The sequence below is a fragment of the Oncorhynchus clarkii genome, chromosome 20 (genome assembly GCF_045791955.1).
Source record: "Oncorhynchus clarkii lewisi isolate Uvic-CL-2024 chromosome 20, UVic_Ocla_1.0, whole genome shotgun sequence".
Lineage (NCBI taxonomy): Eukaryota > Metazoa > Chordata > Actinopteri > Salmoniformes > Salmonidae > Oncorhynchus > Oncorhynchus clarkii.
This window is the reverse complement of record NC_092166.1, coordinates 49,894,031-49,911,519: the sequence shown is the minus strand read 5'-3', so window position 1 is coordinate 49,911,519 and position 17,489 is coordinate 49,894,031. Positions and strand designations below refer to the sequence as shown.

General features: G+C 41.8%; 1 protein-coding gene across 1 annotated transcript in view; it reads right to left on the bottom strand.

Moving 5' to 3' along the window:
• Nucleotides 1-14,793, bottom strand: part of LOC139376458 (calpain-15-like) — an 81,284-nt gene extending 66,491 nt beyond the window's left edge. Inside the window, exon 1 of the mRNA XM_071119074.1 lies at nucleotides 12,424-14,793. Within this exon, the coding sequence (XP_070975175.1) occupies nucleotides 12,424-12,602 (179 nt within the window). The 5' untranslated portion in view covers nucleotides 12,603-14,793. The remainder of the gene's footprint in view (nucleotides 1-12,423) is intronic.
• Between the last annotated feature and the right edge of the window lie 2,696 nt (nucleotides 14,794-17,489).

Genomic DNA, 17,489 nt, shown 5'->3' with positions numbered 1-17,489 from the left:
GAGATCTTCAGTTTCTTGGCAATTTCTCAGAACAAGAATAGACTGAGGAGTATCAGAAGAAAGTCTTTGTTTCTGGCCATTATGAGCCTGTAATCAAACCCACAAATGCTGATGCTCCAGATACTCAACTAGTCTAGAAGGCCAGTTTTCAGCTGTGCTAATACAATTGCAAAATGTTTTTTTAAATGGTCAATTAGCTAATCCAAGTTTATCATTTTAAAAAGGCGAACACAACGTGCCATTGGAACACAGGAGTGATGGTTGCTGAAAATGGGCCTCTGTATGCCTATGTAGATATTCCATAAAAATAAAAACAATCTGCCGTTACAATAGTCATTTACAACGTTAAATGTCTACACTGTATTTCTGATCCATTTGATGTTATTTTAAATGGAGAAAAAAGTTTTTTTTTCCAAAAACAAGCACATTTCTAAGTGACCCCAAACATTTGAACAGTAGTGTGTGAGTGTAAATATATACATACATACATACATACATACATACACACACACACACACACACACACACACACACACACACACACACACACATTTAAATCCCAAAATGGAAGAGGGCTTAATGAGTTACGTGGGTATGTATATAATGTGTATGTTTACCCTAGCCCTAGATAGAGAACTGTTTGCAAAGTATTTCTCACATACTTCAGCATATATTGTCCCCCTCTTCAACAGTAGGGATTCAGTTTGGCAAATAGGCTATTATACACTGTATACAGTGCCTTCGGAAAGTATTCAGACCCCTTGACTTTTTCCACATTTTGTTATGTTATGTTACAGCCTTATTTTAAAATGGATTAAATACAAGAAATGCATCAGCAATCTACACACACCACCCCATAATGACAAAGTGAAAACAGATTTTTAGAAATGTTTGCAAATGTACCAAACATAAAAAACAGATACCTTATTTACATAAGTATTCAGACACTTTGCTATGAGACTAGAAATTGAGCTCAGGTGCATCCTGTTTCCTTGATCATCCAACTTGATTGGAGTCCACCTGTGGTAAATTCAATTGATTGGATATGATTCGGAAAGGCACACACCTGTCTATATAAGGTCCCATAGTTGACAGTGCATGTCAGAGCAAAAACCAAGCCATAAGGTCGAAGTAGTTGTCCGTAGAGCTCCGAGGCAGGATTGTGTCGAAGCAGAGATTTAGCAAAGGGTACCAAAACGTTTTGAGGAAGGCCCTTTCCTGTTTCAGCATTACAATTCCCCCGTGCACAAAGCAAGGTCCATACAGAAATGGTTTGTCGAGATTGGTGTGGAAGAACTTGACTGGCCTGCTCACAGCCCTGACCTCAAACCAATTGAACACCTTCGGGATAAATTGGAACGCTGTCTGCGAGCCAGTGCCTAATCGCCCAACATCAGTGCCCGACCTCACTAATGCTCTTGTGGCTGAATGGAAGCAAGTCCCCGCTGCAATGTTCCAACAACTAGTGGAAAGCCTTCCCAGAAGAGTGTAGGTGGACCAATATCGTATTAATGCCAATGATTGTGGAATAAGATGTTGGACGAGCAGGTGTCCACATACTTTTGGTAATGTAGTGTATTTACTTTACTTTACTTAGAACTTAAAGTTCGTTTTTGTAACATCTTCATACTCACATCTTCCAGAGAGATGGTAATTTTCAGGTTCTCAATCAATATATACTTTCCCACCCTTTATACTGGGTGAAACATAAATTAAATTGGATAACGCTTTTTAAATAGCTCCATGTACTATATTCTGAAAGAGAGAGAGAGCATTAGTCATTTTCTGCCGTCAATTCTCCAAGCCTCTATTATTCTACGAAACAAAAAAAGAAAGAGATGGAGAAATCACAGACACAATTTCAATGTTAATATGCACAGCAGTATAAGCCTCCTCTCCAGTTTCACAGGTTCGATATGATATTATCAGACACAAAGAGAAGGAGGACCAGGCAAACATTCTTCCGAGGCTCATCATGAAAGAATAAAGCTTGGGGGGAAAAAACATGATTGATGTTTCATAAATCAGCGTCTTGTTCCGAGAGCCCTCACCCGGGACACAAAGCTAATAGAGTCACTCTTCAGACGACACGGATCTCCTCTGCTGTGAATCATGTCTCACATAATCGTCAAGGAGGATTCCTTTAACTAGCGCCACTTGACAGTTCATTTGACATCACGGTCTTAAAGAATAATGACATAGGCTTCTACTACAATAACACCTGAGAATAAAACTAACATCAAGGCCTAATCCTAGAGAAACAGCCGTCTGGTTCAAATCAAATCAAATTTTATTTGTCACATACACATGGTTAGCAGATGTTAATGCGAGTGTAGCGAAATGCTTGTGCTTCTAGTTCCGACAATGCAGTAATAACCAACAAGTAATCTAACTAACAATTCCAAAACTACTGTCTTGTACACAGTGTAAGGGGATAAAGAATATGTACATAAGGATATATGAATGAGTGATGGTACAGAGCAGCATAGGCAAGATACAGTAGATGGTATCGAGTACAGTATATACATATGAGATGAGTATGTAAACAAAGTGGCATAGTTATACATGTATTACATAAGGATACAGTCTATGATATAGAGTACAGTATATACGTATGCATATGAGATGAATAATGTAGGGTAAGTAACATTATATAAGGTAGCATTGTTTAAAGTGGCTAGTGATATATTTACATCATTTCCCATCAATTCTCATTATTAAAGTGGCTGGAGTTGAGTCAGTGTCAGTTTGTTGGCAGCAGCCACTCAATGTTAGTGGTGGCTGTTTAACAGTCTGATGGCCTTGAGATAGAAGCTGTTTTTCAGTCTCTCGGTCCCAGCTTTGATGCACCTGTACTGACCTCGCCTTCTGGATGATAGCGGGGAATAGCGGGAAATGAATCTTTACACATAATAATAGCCCCTAAGACCGTGTCTATTATCCCCATATCACACCCAGTTCGGCTCAGCAGGCAACCTACTCCAAACATCTATTTAGTAGGCCTATAACCTAGTTCATACATTCAAAAAATGTCTTAAAACTTCTCTAGGCTTGGGGGCGCTATTTTCACGTCCGGATGGTAGATTTGTATAGAAAAAAGTCTAAAGTTTCTAAAACTGTTTGAATAATGTCTGTGAGTATAACAGAACTGATTTGGCAGGTGAAACCAAGCACATTCCATCCATCCATTTTTTTTAGGTCAATCTGTTTTCCATTGGTTTTCTATGGTAAGCCCGTTTTAATAGAAATATGCTTGCAGTTCCTATAGCTTCCAATAGATGTCAACAGTCTTTAGAAATTGGTTGATGTTTTTCTTTAGAGAAATGAAAAAGTATGGCTGTCCAGAACGAGGGTCCAGCCTAGGGCTCTCTAATGTTTTGATTCTTTGTTTTCCTCCGGTATTGAACACAGTTTATCCAGTCTTAAATTGTATTGATTATTTACATAAAAATACCTAAAGTTGTATTAGGAATGTTGTTAGAAATGTTTGGATCAAGATTACAGGTAATTTATAAGATATTTTGTAGTCATGTTGCGCGAGTTGAAACCGGTGTTTTCTTTAATCAAACATGCCAAATAAATGGACATTTTGGAGATATAACGACGGAATTAATCGAACAAAAGGACCATTTGCGATGTTTATGGGACATGTTGGAGTGCCAACAGAACAAGTTCTTCAAAGGTAAGGCATGAATTAAATAGTTATTTCTGACTTTTGTGTCGTGCCTGGCGGGATGAAATATGATTGTCTGTGGTTGTTTGATGGGGTGCTATCCTCAGATAATAGCATGGTTTGCTTTCGCTGTAAAGCCTCTTTGAAATCTGACACGGTGGCTAGATTAACAAGAGGTTCAGCTTTAATTTGGTGTATTGCACTTGTGAATGTATGAAAGTTAAATATTTCTAACAATTTAATTTGAATTTGGCTCTCTGCCATGTCACCAGATGTTGTCAAATCGATCCCGTTAACGGGATTTGAGCCATAAGAAGTTTTAATAAGAATGATAAACTACAAAGTTAATGGAGTCTATATTTATTCAATCATCATTTAAAGATCCAATATCAAAGCAAACCTCAATTCAAAATTTGTTTGAAGTGCATTTAAAATAGCAACACACTTAAAACAATAAAAGGAAAAAACAAGCACGGCAATAAAATAGATCAAATGTTATCAAAGAACATTAAACACAAAAAGGTGTCATTGATTAAAGAACAAGCTAAAAAGGCTGGTTGACAAATGTGGCCGGTGAGGTATGCATGCTAAGCTTAATATTTCTTAGTGTTCCAGTATTCATCAATATTCTTCCAGAAGGTGTGTTTTGCTGTCAGACATGTCTGTGGACATGAAATACGGGACACGACTCAGGAAACTAGGGTCACTACTTCACAGGAGAGCCGTTTCAACAAACTTTTTGTTTTTTATCAAAATGTGTTTTTTGGCACAAATGCCTTCTCAAACGTGTGAACTTTCATGTGCCTGAAGCATGAGGACTTGCAGCGAGTGGTGAACTTCATCAACAACTATGCAGAGGATAATGCAATTGTATTAGCAGGACGCCACCCAGGACACAAACACTTTGATAAAAAGCTGCTGACATCCCATGTGACAAAAGCAGCAGTGTGGCATCTTTTTTAAGGAATCGATGCAACACTTTATGTAAAACATAAACGCGTTTTGATTATTTAATTTACCTCCAACATTATTGGCACTAATTTTATTGATCTCAAATAAATAAATAAAAACATTTCCTGTTTTACAGCTTCAATGCTCTGGAGCCTGGTGTTGTTGTCGCTAAGGAGCGTGGGGACTCAGTCGGGACCAGGTTTCAGCTGCTGCGCAACGCTGACATCCTTCCTCCCATAGATGGTCTGCCTGTACAAACACCACCTGGACTGAATACAGATAGACAAACGTATCTTTTTTGAGAAGATCAGGGAGTTTTGCAACGAAGAGGTTATGGAAATCACATGCCCTGCACCAAAGTCAAGGGCAGGACAGAAACAGGCTCTCCAAATATAGATTATCTTGTTCATGCGTGGTTCGGACGGATCAGTTCATCACTGGGGGAAGAGTTCCCAGTCATCAGCACTATCTGCAGTGCCTTGATTCAAATGTCTCTCCCCTAACAAATCAAATCACAATTTATTGGTAATACACATGGTTAGCAGATGTTATTGCTAGTGTAGAAAAATGCTTTGCTTCTAGATCCAACAGTGCAGCAGTATCTAACAGGTAATATCTGACAATTCCACAACAACTACCTTATACACACAATCTAGTAAAGGAATGGGATGAGAATATATAAGGATAAAATATATGGATGAGCAGTGACAGGGCGGCATAGGCAAGATGCAATAAATTATATAAAATACATATGAGAAGAGTAATGCGAGATATGTATTTATTCTTAAAGTAGCATTATTAAAGTGACTAGTGTTCCATTTATTAAAGTAGCCAAATGATATCAAGTCTGTAGGTAGGCAGCCGTCTCTCTGTGCTAGCGGTGACTGTTTAACAATCTGATGGCCTTGAGATAGAAGCTGTTTTTCAGTCTCTCTGTCCCAGCTTTGATGCACCTGTACTGACCTCGCATTCTGGATGGAAGCGGGGTGAACAGGCAGTGGCTCGGGTGGTTGATGTCCTTGATTATCTTTTTTGCCTTCCTGTGACATTGGGTGCTGTAGGTGTCCTGGAGGGCAGGTAGTTTGCCACCGGTGATGCGTTGTGCAGACCTCACTACCCTCTGGAGGGCCCAGCAGTTGGGGGCGGTGCAGTTGCCGTACCAGGTGGTGATACAGCCCGACAGGATGCTCTCGATTGTGCACCTGTAAAAGTGTTTTCGGTGACAAGCCACATTTTTTTCAGCCTCCTGAGGTTGAAGAGGCGCTGTTGCGGCTTCTTCACCACACTGTCTGTGTCGTGGACCATTTCAGTTTGTCAGTGAAGTGTACGTCGAGGAGCTTAAAACTTTCCACCTTCTCCACTAATGTTACGTCGAAGTGAATAAGGGGGGTGCTCCCTTTGCTGTTTCCTAAAGTCCACGATTATCTCTTTTGTTTTGCGGACATTGAGTGAGAGGTTATTTTCCTGACTCCCTCACCTCCTCCCGGTAGGCTGTCTCATCATTGTTGGTGAATGGGTCTAACACACACACACACACACGTTGCTGCTACTATATATATATATATATATATATATATATTTTTTTTTATCCTGCTACTCAGCCACTTTACCCGAGAGCGGTTCACACCAGACATCCTAGAATATTGTGGAACTGAAACAGTTTTGTAAAGAGGAATTGTCCAAAATTCCTCCTGACCGTTGTGCAGGTCTGATCTGCAACTACAGAAAACGTTGAGTTTATTGCTGCCAAAGGAGGGTCAACCAGTTATTAAATCCAAGGGTTCACATACTTTTCCCACCCTGCACTGTGAATGTTTACACGGTGTGTTCAATAAAGACATGAAAACATATAATTGTTTGTGTGTTATTAGTTTAAACAGATTGTGTTTGTCTATTGTCGTGACCTAGATGAAGATCAGATCAAATTGTATGACCAATTTATGCAGAAATCCAGGTAATTCCAAAGGGTTCACATACAGTACACTGTACATGGCACGTCTCAGGCTGGACACATCGGCAGCCAGGACCTCTAGTCTCCACGAGTGTTGTTAACACACCATGGTTCCCCTTATCCAACAGTCGGTGTAGAAACCAGCTCTCGAGTGTTCAGAGATAAAAAACCTAGGTTCTTCTGACTGGCTGGTCTTCAGAGGTGCAAGGATAATTAGGAGTCTGAAACTAGGGTACTTGGTATAGTGCAAACACTAGATAGAACAGCAACCTTGCAGAGTAGCAAGGCCTGAGCTTCTTGCCGGATGAGAGTCTAGCTTTACGAGCTGGACGGGAATCTGTGACTTTTCGAAACACAGCATTGTGTGTGAAAAAAAAGCGCCTGACCTCTGGCTGTACCCTCTGAATATTTCATGACCGGCGCTCATATTTGATGGGTGAATCTGTCAGTGGGGAAGACAGCTGCAGACGTTTGAATCTTTAAACAGAGGAAACTGTCCGACTGGGTTTCAGCAGATAAAGTGTTGCAGAGACAGAGAACCATGCAGGGACGGATGTGGCAATAAGCCCTGGCTTTCGGGAGAAAGAAGAGGTGGCAGGGGCGCAGGCATCGCGTGATGCTGCGCCGCTAATCTGATGTTTCTAACGGGTACTCGAGCCTCACAGGCACTGGCAGTGCTGACACAGCATGTCCTTCAACCAGGAAGGTGCTTCAGAATGGGGAGTAGCAAAATAGAGATTTATTCACAGCTATTACCCGCCTGAATTAAACAATTATCGAAATGATCCGTTAGAATAATTTCCCCATAAAAAGTTTCCACTCTGCATTACCTTCTATCCAGCATTACTGGAGATTGAGTTGAATTGAGTAGTTGGAGAAGGATATTCTGACAGTGGTGGCAGTTTGTATCTCTAACACAAACGGGGATAAGCAAACAGTAATTTATCTACGGGACATACAGTAAACGTCCATATTATGGCAAGAACAGATCAAATCAAACTGTATTTGTCACATGCGCCGAATACCTGACAGTGAAATGCTTACTTACAGGCTCGAACCAACAGTGTAATTTCTAAGTTAAAAAAAGGTATTAGGTGAACAATAGGCGAGTAAAGAAATAAAAACAACATTAAAAAGACAGTGAAAAATAACAGTAGCGAGGCTACATACTGTAGAGAGGCTATATACAGTAGAGGCTATGTACGGTAGCAAGGCTATAACAGTAGCGAGGCTATATACAGGCACCGGTTAGTCGGGCTGATTGATTGAGGTACATTAACCATATCTACATGATGTACATGTAGATATGGTTAAAGTGACTATGCATATGATAAACAGAGACTAGCAGTAGCGTAAATTTAATTACCGGTGGAGGAGTCATGACTTGGGGGTAAAATCTGTTGAGAAGCCTTTTTGTCCAAATCTTTGCACTCCGGTACCTCTTGCCATGCGGTAGCAGAGAGAACAGTCTATGACTTGGGTGGCTGGGGTATTTGACCATTTTTAGGGCCTTCCTCTGACACCGCCTAGTATAGAGGTCCAGGATTGCAGGCAACTTAACCCCATTGAATTACTGGGCCGTACACACTACCCTCTGTAGTGCCTTGCGGTCGGAGGCTGAGCAGTTGCCGTACCAGGCAGTGATGCAACCAGTCAGGATGCTCTCGATGTTGCAGCTGTAGAGCCTTTTGAGGATATGAGGACCCATGCCAAATCTTTTTAGATCAAATAAGCCAAAAGAAACAACAGTCCATCATTACTTTAAGACATTCAGGTCAGTCAATACGTGGTACATTTCAAGAACTTTGAACGTTTCTACAAGTGCAGTCGCCAAAAACATCAAACGCTATGATGAAACTGGCTCTCATGAGGACCGCCACAGGAAAGGAAGACCCAGAGTTACCTCTGCTGCAGAGAACAAGTTCATTAGAGATACCAGCTGCAGAAATTGCAGCCCAAATAAATGCTTCAGAGTTCAAGTAACAGACACATCTTAACAGCAACTGTTCAGAGGAGAATGCGTGAATCAGGCCTTCATGGTTGAATTGCTGCAAAAAAAACACTACTAAAGGACACCAATAAGAAACTTGCTTGGGCCAAGAAACACGAGCAATGGAAATTAGACCGGTGGAGATCTGTCCTGTGGTCCGTTGAGTCCAAATTTGAGATTTTTGTTCCAACCGCCGTGTCTTTGTGAGACGCAGAGTAGGTGAATGGATGATCTCTGCATGTGGAGGCTGTGTGGTGCTTTGCTGGTGACACGGTCTATGATTTATTTAGAATTCAAGTCCCAGTATCATTTGTTTTTGAACAGGACAATGACCCAACACACCTCCAGGCTGTGTAAGGGCTATTTTACCAAAAAGGAAAGTGATTGTGCTGCATCAGATGACCTGGCCTCCACAATCACCCCGACCTCAACCCAATTGAGATGGTTTGGGATGAGTTGGACCGCAGACAGAGTGAAGGAAAAGCAGCCAATAAGTGCTCAGCATGTGGGAACTCCTTCAAGACTGTTGGAAAAGCATTAAAGGTGAAGCTGGTTGAGAGAATGCTAAGAGTGTGCAAATATGTTATCAAGGCAAGGGTGGCTACTTTGAAGAATCTAAAATCTAAAATACATTTTGATTTGTTTAACACTTTTTTGGTTGCTACATGATTCCATGTGTTATTTCATAGTTTTGATGTCTTCACTATTATTCTACAATGTAGAAAATAGTAAAAATAAATAAAAACCCTTGAATGAGTAGGTGTGTCCAAACTTTTGACTGGTACTGTATGTTATGATCTCCATGGAAAGAGGGAGGAAACTCCAAAATCATAATACAGATGGCGTTAATGAAAATATACCAACACTTCAGGTGTGTCAATCCACTTACAACAATGCATCACAAAACTGTGCATGCGTGCTAAATCCATTGTGATCACTTCAAGACCAGTGTCCCAACTTGGCCTGCCCATCACACAGGCAATAGACCTAATTGGGAAGATACACTGAAATAAGTCAAGACACAAACACAGACACAACGCATGTTAGCCAAATCCATGTGGATCAGTTTTAATCCAATTAGAGGGAGAACAGCCAATGGAATGGAGCCATGGTAAACGCTCACATCCATCATGCTTGGACAAACACAGACGCCTGCAATAGGAAACAACCACGGACCAGCAGACAGGAACTTCAGGAGGGGCCGGGGGGATTGGCCATAAAGTCAGTACAGCATAGTTGAATTTATGGGAAAATAATGGGAAAAAGGCTAGCCCTGAGATTATGTGAAACTACCTTGAAAGATCAGCTTGACATCAGGCTTTATTCCTAGATAACACACTTTAGCATTTCCTGGAAGCATCACGAAAAGAGGGAAAACATTCTTCACACCTGATATAGGCTACAGGCAATGGTAAATGTTTACGTTTCGTTAGAGACCTGTTTCCATGACAGACACAGGCTAAAACACTCACCTGTTTGTGTTAGAGATACAAACAGGAATATCTACGGGACGTACAGTACCAGTCAAAGGTTTGGACACACCTACTTATTCAAGGGGTTTTCTTTATCTGTATTATGTTCTGCATTGTAATGTCTTCACTATTATTCTACAACTATGGAATAACACATATGGAATCATGTAGTAACCAAAAAAGTGTTAAACAAATTAAAATATATTTTATATATTTGAGATTCTTCAAAATAGCCACCCTTTGCCTTGATGACAGCTTTGCACACTCTTAGCATTCTCTCAACCAGCTTCATGAGGTAGTCACCTGGAATGCATTTCAATTACCAGGTGTGCCTTGTTCAAAGTTTATTAGTGGAATATATTTCCTTCTTAATGTGTTTGAGACAATCAGTTGTGCTGTGACAAGATAGGGGTGGTATACAGAAGATTGCTTATTTATACCAAATAAGGCTAAGAGAAACAACAGTCCATCATTACTTTAAGACATGAAGGACAGGCCTAGCTAGTTTACATGTTTGGTTGCTTTCTTGAGCAAGCCTAAAACTGTGAAGTGAAGAAATACTGATTCACTACACAGACCCTTCCCAAGACCAATGCTGCTGGGAGAAGCTGAATTAAAAAAAAAAAAAAATACACAAGGACAAGACATATTGCCAGTTTTCAGGGGCTCGGATAAACAGCCGGAGAAAGAGTTCCGTGTGGTGCAACAAGACACTAGGGCTATATTAAGGGAGTAAACCCTCACCATGAATCACCAAACGTAAGCTGAGCTCACAGTAGTCTGTTGTTTCTATATTTCATGCTCTGTCACGGCTCAGCTAGGCTTGCCTAACCTCGTTAGACTCATGCAGAATGTGTGTATGTGTGTGGGGTGTGAGTGTGTGTGAGAGTACGCTCAAAGCATCATTGCACATCACTCCTAAAAGACGTGTCATTTGAGGATCTGCGTGTGAGTGCGTTGTGTGTGTAAGCAGACCCTCGCCGCTACCAAAAGCAGTGGTTGTACTTGTGGTGAGATGTGCATTCATGCATTTGTGTATTATGAGCTCAGCTGACTGAGGCTGGAGTCTGATTGGTGATGGAGACAGAGGCTTGTTGCTATGGGGATGCACATGAACACAGCAGAAGAGGGTCTCCCAAAACAATAAAGGAGTTCAGTGTATGATGATGCAAACCGATACTGACAGCACTTTCTATCATCACTCGTATAAAATAGGCCTACTAATAATAAAGACAGGCACTTCCTTCAGCCCAAGCAGACACAACCTACCTTATGCACAGTTCAATCGGAACCCTACAAGACCTCTCCAAGAGATTCTAAAGTTTGACTGTTAACTGAAGGGCAATTGCAAAGTATTGACAAGCACAGACAATAGTAGCAAGAGATGATAGATAGAGGAGGCCCACACTGAATAAACAATGGCATCCATTGTAAGGATATTTGATAGACTTTCTGAAACTCAATACCTAACAACTGGACTTGATGCCTGTAGTGACTCAGCAATAACCTCAATACACCGGAGGAGGAAGCCGATAGCAGCTCCACTGTTCTCCTTCCCGGAGAACTGACATACAAACCCATTTCACACCTAGACTCTGCCTTCTGTTAGCGGACAGCACATTGACGGGCATCAAACAACAGAGCCCAGTGTATCGCGTGCTCTCAAGCGAAGACGATGTCATGGAATCAAAAGTCTCCTGGTCTGGTCGCCCTCCAAAGGATTTGCCATGATACAAGCTCCCCAATCCACCCAGCGAGAGAGTTTGTGCCTGGGTCGCTCGTGCCTAGGTCACGCCCTGGGTGCAATCAACTTGGTACACCAATCCAATTCGGCGCATAGAGCTGTAGGAGGTACTAAGAGGTGGGATTGTCAGATGACAAATCCAGCACAAGTGGATTTTGGATATGATATTGGATATCAAAATATCAAAGTGGAACTATGTTTATATCAAATTTGGAACCATACTTTTGATTTAATAATATTGTGTAAGATTTAATGATACTATAACATTGTCAGTGCATATAAAGCAATTTAATTGAAAAGGCTTGAATATGAAATAATAGTCCACAGTAAATTGTGTCTAAGGCAGCGGCAGGTGTCCGATTTAAAGTGGATCTGAGAGCTCTGAGAATTGCCACACTAAAAATGTCAAAACACCCTTAGGATATGACTCAAATAAAACACGCATCACAATATTGCGATCTGCACAACAAAGCCATCTGTCCTTTATGCTCGCTCTAACTGCCCCCAGTGACATCCATCCCTGTGTAATACAACCCCTAGTGTTGCAGAGCATGGCCCATTTCTCTGCTTGCTGGCCATCAACAGACCTGACCAGTCTGGCCCTGTTGCCCAGGTGCAGTGGACTGAAGTGTTGGCTCTTACCTGCGCTCTCTGTATGGATGTGGTGGCTGCTGCTGGCGCGTAATGAAGGTGGTGCCCCACACCGGGCTACTGTGGCTGTTCCTAAGCCAGCCCATAGGAGGCGATGACGGGTACGGGGTGCTCCGGAACCCGTGGTCCGACTCGGTCTCTGCGGTGAGAGAGGAGGCAGAACTCCCCATCACCACAGCGACACAACTTTTTCAGTCTACTGGGGTTCTCGCCCTTTGAACCCGCAAAGTGTGTGGGACAGGGAGTAGAGGAGTGACAGTGCCTTATGTCTCAGTCTCAGGATTACAGTTTAAGGGTGGGGATAGGAAAAAAAGGTGGTCTAGGCCCGATGAAAACCCTGCTCATGTGTTCTTAGTCCTGCCAAACTTCAAACTGGCACGATTCAAAACAACCCCTATTTTTAAAAAAGGAACAGATTTCATCCTGGAAAGTGACTCCAAATGTGCTTGAAGATGGCTATATCCAAAAATATCGAATGGAAAAGGCAATAACGAGGATATCAGGAGTAATCAAAAAAAACAAGTGGAATACGACAAAGTCTCAAAGTCCAGATCGAGGTGGATTTCCCACAGCGAGCAGGAAGTCGTGTTCAATCAAAACTGTAATTGGTTGCCCCGAGCACTGATTCCAATGTGGCACTGAGTCTGCGGGAAAATAACTCACATACTCCTCTCTTCTCTGAAGTGGGTACTAATTCTCTCTGTCGTAGCCTTCTTAACTAACTATGTGGGCCATGTTGTCTGCAGTGTTCCTTCGTGGCATGTGCAGTCTCATACCTGGTCCAGCATGCTTGAACCCTGTGTCACGCATGGACACAGGCAGGGGAAGAGGCACACACAGAGATGACGTAGTCCTCCGTCAATCAACATCTCTGAGATAATATGGCACAGTTCAGGCACTCGGCTGTTTTTGTTGTGGTTGACAAAACAGGAATAAAAAAACATAACCAAATAGGAACTGAGAAGTGACTGGCAGATGTCTGGGGCGTTTCTTTTTTAGCACTTGAGCCAGAATGAGTTTGTCAAACTCAAACCAAACCATGACATGGATAACAACCTACATTTTCTTTGCTATTTTCAAATACTTTCCTACTTTTAATATGGCTTTAAATAAGCGTTTAACTCAACACATATCTGAATACACTAAAGTAAAAAACAAATTTCGTTTTGTATCGTTTTTTTACTGTAATGTTTATCTGAGAAGCAGTCTCAGAATGTGAGTGATTCTGTGTGCAGGCACTGCTGCCACACTGACTGAAGCTCTGAATGAATATCCAAGGCTCATCCTTCAAATTTTGACACTTGCCTACAGCTGCTACAGCAGAACACTCGAACCACCATTTCTTTGTGGCTGACAAGTCGCACTATTCACAACTGACAACTCTGATTGAGGCAATGTCCCGAATAGCAAGCTACTTGAACATTAAAACAAACATGAACTTTGAAATTGAACACAACGTGTGTGCGCATAGAGCGCAGTGTAGAACACTAACGGGCCACAATGGAAATTGGAATAGGCTACTGCTTCCAATCCCAACGGACAGAGAAGTTCTAACACATATTCGACAAGTGCAACCTTCTTAGCAGACTGTCCCCTAATGGTATGCAGTCCTTTGCCGGTGCGGCCCTGTTACAACACGGGAGATGTCGGGTAGCCTATTCGGAGCTTCACTTCAGTCTGATGATCCCGTTGATGATACGGCCGGTCTGGTGGTTCATCTGTGGGTACAGTAGGCTGTACGTGTGCCAACCTGTCATAGCGAGTCGGTATGCCAGGGGAACTACGATGGTGCATTCCGGGTGAGGAGTCCAACGGAGGCGTGAAGTCTAATTATATACACATGCATGTTTTATTCCAAAGAAGACAACAACACGCGAAATTATTACTACTTCACTTATATTATTTCAATCTCCCTTATTATCGACATAAAAAAGCTCAAGTCTCTACAATAGGGACGGGTAGCCTCTAACTATCAGACGAGCCGCGCCAATATTGATAATGACACAGATTTTGTTCATGCCAATACAGCCTTGCTCATTAAAATGTAGCGAACTACAATGTGGTAAAGCTTTGCCTACAAATGCGTGCAGAAACATTTAACAATGTATCGAATTACCGTCGGTGCCAGAGCTGCAAAACGGGCGAGTTCAGAGTAAACCATGTAGGCTACAACTGTAGAAATCTGCCAGTTTCCAGTGACTAACTCAGGAGCTGACTAAATGGTATTGATGGAAGGGACTGAGCCGAAATAACAGGCTATTAAAAACGTGAAATTTGAACTAAACAGTCTCATCCAGAATGGATATTAAACGCAAATTCCACTCTCTTCCTCCCGGTCCATTCTCGTGAGCTCATCTCATAATTCCGGTGTTTTATGACGCTGATCCTCGTTGATTTCTATGAGACATCCTCGTTTCGGCTCCGTTGTCGCTTCAGAAATAAATGACTACCCATACTGCAATGCTCTATCCGGGCCCACAGTATGTCTTTGCACCGGGGGCTGTTTTCCATTATATGCATATATATTTCCCCGTGGGGTTTAATTCTCCCTCTCTGATAAATGCAGTGGAGGCAGATGCAATCTCTGCCTAAAGGAGGATTACAGCGAGTCAGCAGCGCGCATGCGCATTGGCATGTTGGTCAGAGCACGCGAAGGGCTGCATTCAAGAGATCAAAACGGATAAAAACTATACAAATACTGTAGCCTATTTGTATTGTTCTAAATAAATTGCAGTAGGCTAGGCTACTCATGACTGGCGGTCTGCCCAACGCATCACCGGAGGCACACTGCCTGCCCTGAAGGAGATCGAATCCCCGAGCTGAAAAGGTAAAAATCTGTCGTTCTGCCCCTGAACAAGGCAGTTAACCCACTGTTCCTAGGCTGTCATTGTAAATAATAATTTGTTCATAACTGACTGGCCTAGTTAAATAAAGGAAAACTAAAAAAAATACAGCACCTGATGTCACAGGAAGGCCAAATGATCATCAAGGACATCAACCGCCATGGCATGTTCACTCCGCTATCATCCAGAAGACGAGGTCAGTACAGGTGCATCAAAGCTGGGACAGAAAGACTGAAAAACAGCTTCTATCACAAGGCCGTCAGACTGTTAAATAGGCATCACTAACTGGCTTCTGCCCTGAACTTAGTCACTGTCACTAGCCGGCTTCCACCCGGTTACTCAACCCTGCAACTTAGAGGCTGCCGCCCTATGTACATGGAATCACTGGTCACTTTAATAATGTTTGCACACAGTTTTACTCATGTCATATACTATGTGTTATTCAAATATTGCTGTATATTCTACGTATTCTACAGATATACTAAATATTCGATCCACATACTGTCCATAAAGTCTATGCATCACATACCAGTCCAAAGATTGGACACACCTACTCATTCAAGGGTTTTTTCTACATTTTGACTATTTTCTACATTGTACAATAATAGTGAAGACAAACTATGAATTAACACATATGGAATCGTGTATAAGAAAAAAACAGAACTGATTGGCTCAAACGCATTAAGAAGGAAAGAAATTCCACTAATGAACTTTTAGCAAGGCACACCTGTTAATTTAAATGCATTCCAGGTGACTACCTCATGAAGCTGGTTGGGAGAATGCAAAGAGTGTGCAAAGGTGTCAAGGCAAAGGGTGGCTACTTTGAAGATTCTAAAATATTTTGATTTGTTCAACACTTTTTTTGGTTACTACATGATTCCATATGTGTTATTTCATTTGTGTTGTTGTCTTCACTATTATTCTACAATGTAGAAAATAGTACAAATAAATAAAAACCCTTGAATGAGTAGGTGTGTCCAAACTTTTGACTGGTGTTGTATATATACATATTTTTTTCTTCTTCATAGTTTCAAATCAAATCTTATTGGTCACATACACATATTTAGCAGATGTTATTGCGGGTGTAGTGAAATGCTTATCTATCAATATCTATCAATTCACAACAATACTCAGTAATCTAAAAGTAAAATAATGAAATTAAGCAATATATAATATTTGGACGAGCAATGTTGGAGTCTGGGGTATAAATAAGTAAATAAAATATATATATATATATATATATATATATATATACACACTCTGGACTCCGACATTGCTCATCCTAATATTATATTTTTGGTTTAATAGAACAGGGAGTGGTGACTCGGCTTGCCCATAATTGTCTGATGCTTACAGTAATTATCTCTCTCTGTGTGCGTGGGCCTCTGTGGAAGACCTCTTCCTGTTGCCACGTATTGAAAGAAGAACCCAAACTGGTCCAACTTTTCAAATACTGGGTCATTTACATAGCAAAACCCTACTGTATGAAAATGTAAAACATGATACTGACACTTCCCCAATGGCACAAAGATAAACTCTGAGAACACATTGCATTGGCATTAGTAAGCCTACAAGTCTGTGGCAACATTACATTTTGACACTTAACAGGTGACAAGTAGCCAACAATCGAATACCCTTTGGTTTATCTGCAGCATAGCTGAGCAGGCTTACTGATTAGAAGAAGAAGAAAAAAAAACACAGCCAGCATGATCTTTCTCTATCTCCCCCCCTACCACACCCAGCATGATCTTTCTCTATCTCCCCCCCACCACAGCCAGCATGATCTTTCTCTATCTCCCCCCCACCACACTCAGCATGATCTTTCTCTATCTCCCCCCCACCACAGCCAGCATGATCTTTCTCTATCTCCCCTCCTACCACACCCAGCATGATCTTTCTCTATCTCCCCCCCACCACAGCCAGCATGATCTTTCTCTATCTCCCCCCCACCACAGCCAGCATGATCTTTCTCTATCTCCCCCCCTACCACACCCAGCATGATCTTTCTCTACCCCCCCCACACACCCAGCATGATCTTTCTCTACCCCCCCCCCCCCCCCCAGCTACCCCCCCACCACACCCAGCATGATCTTTCTCTATCTCCCCCCCCCACCACACCCAGCATGATCTTTCTCTATCTCCCCCCTACCACACCCAGCATGATCTTTCTCTATCTCCCCCCTACCACACCCAGCATGATCTTTCTCTATCTCC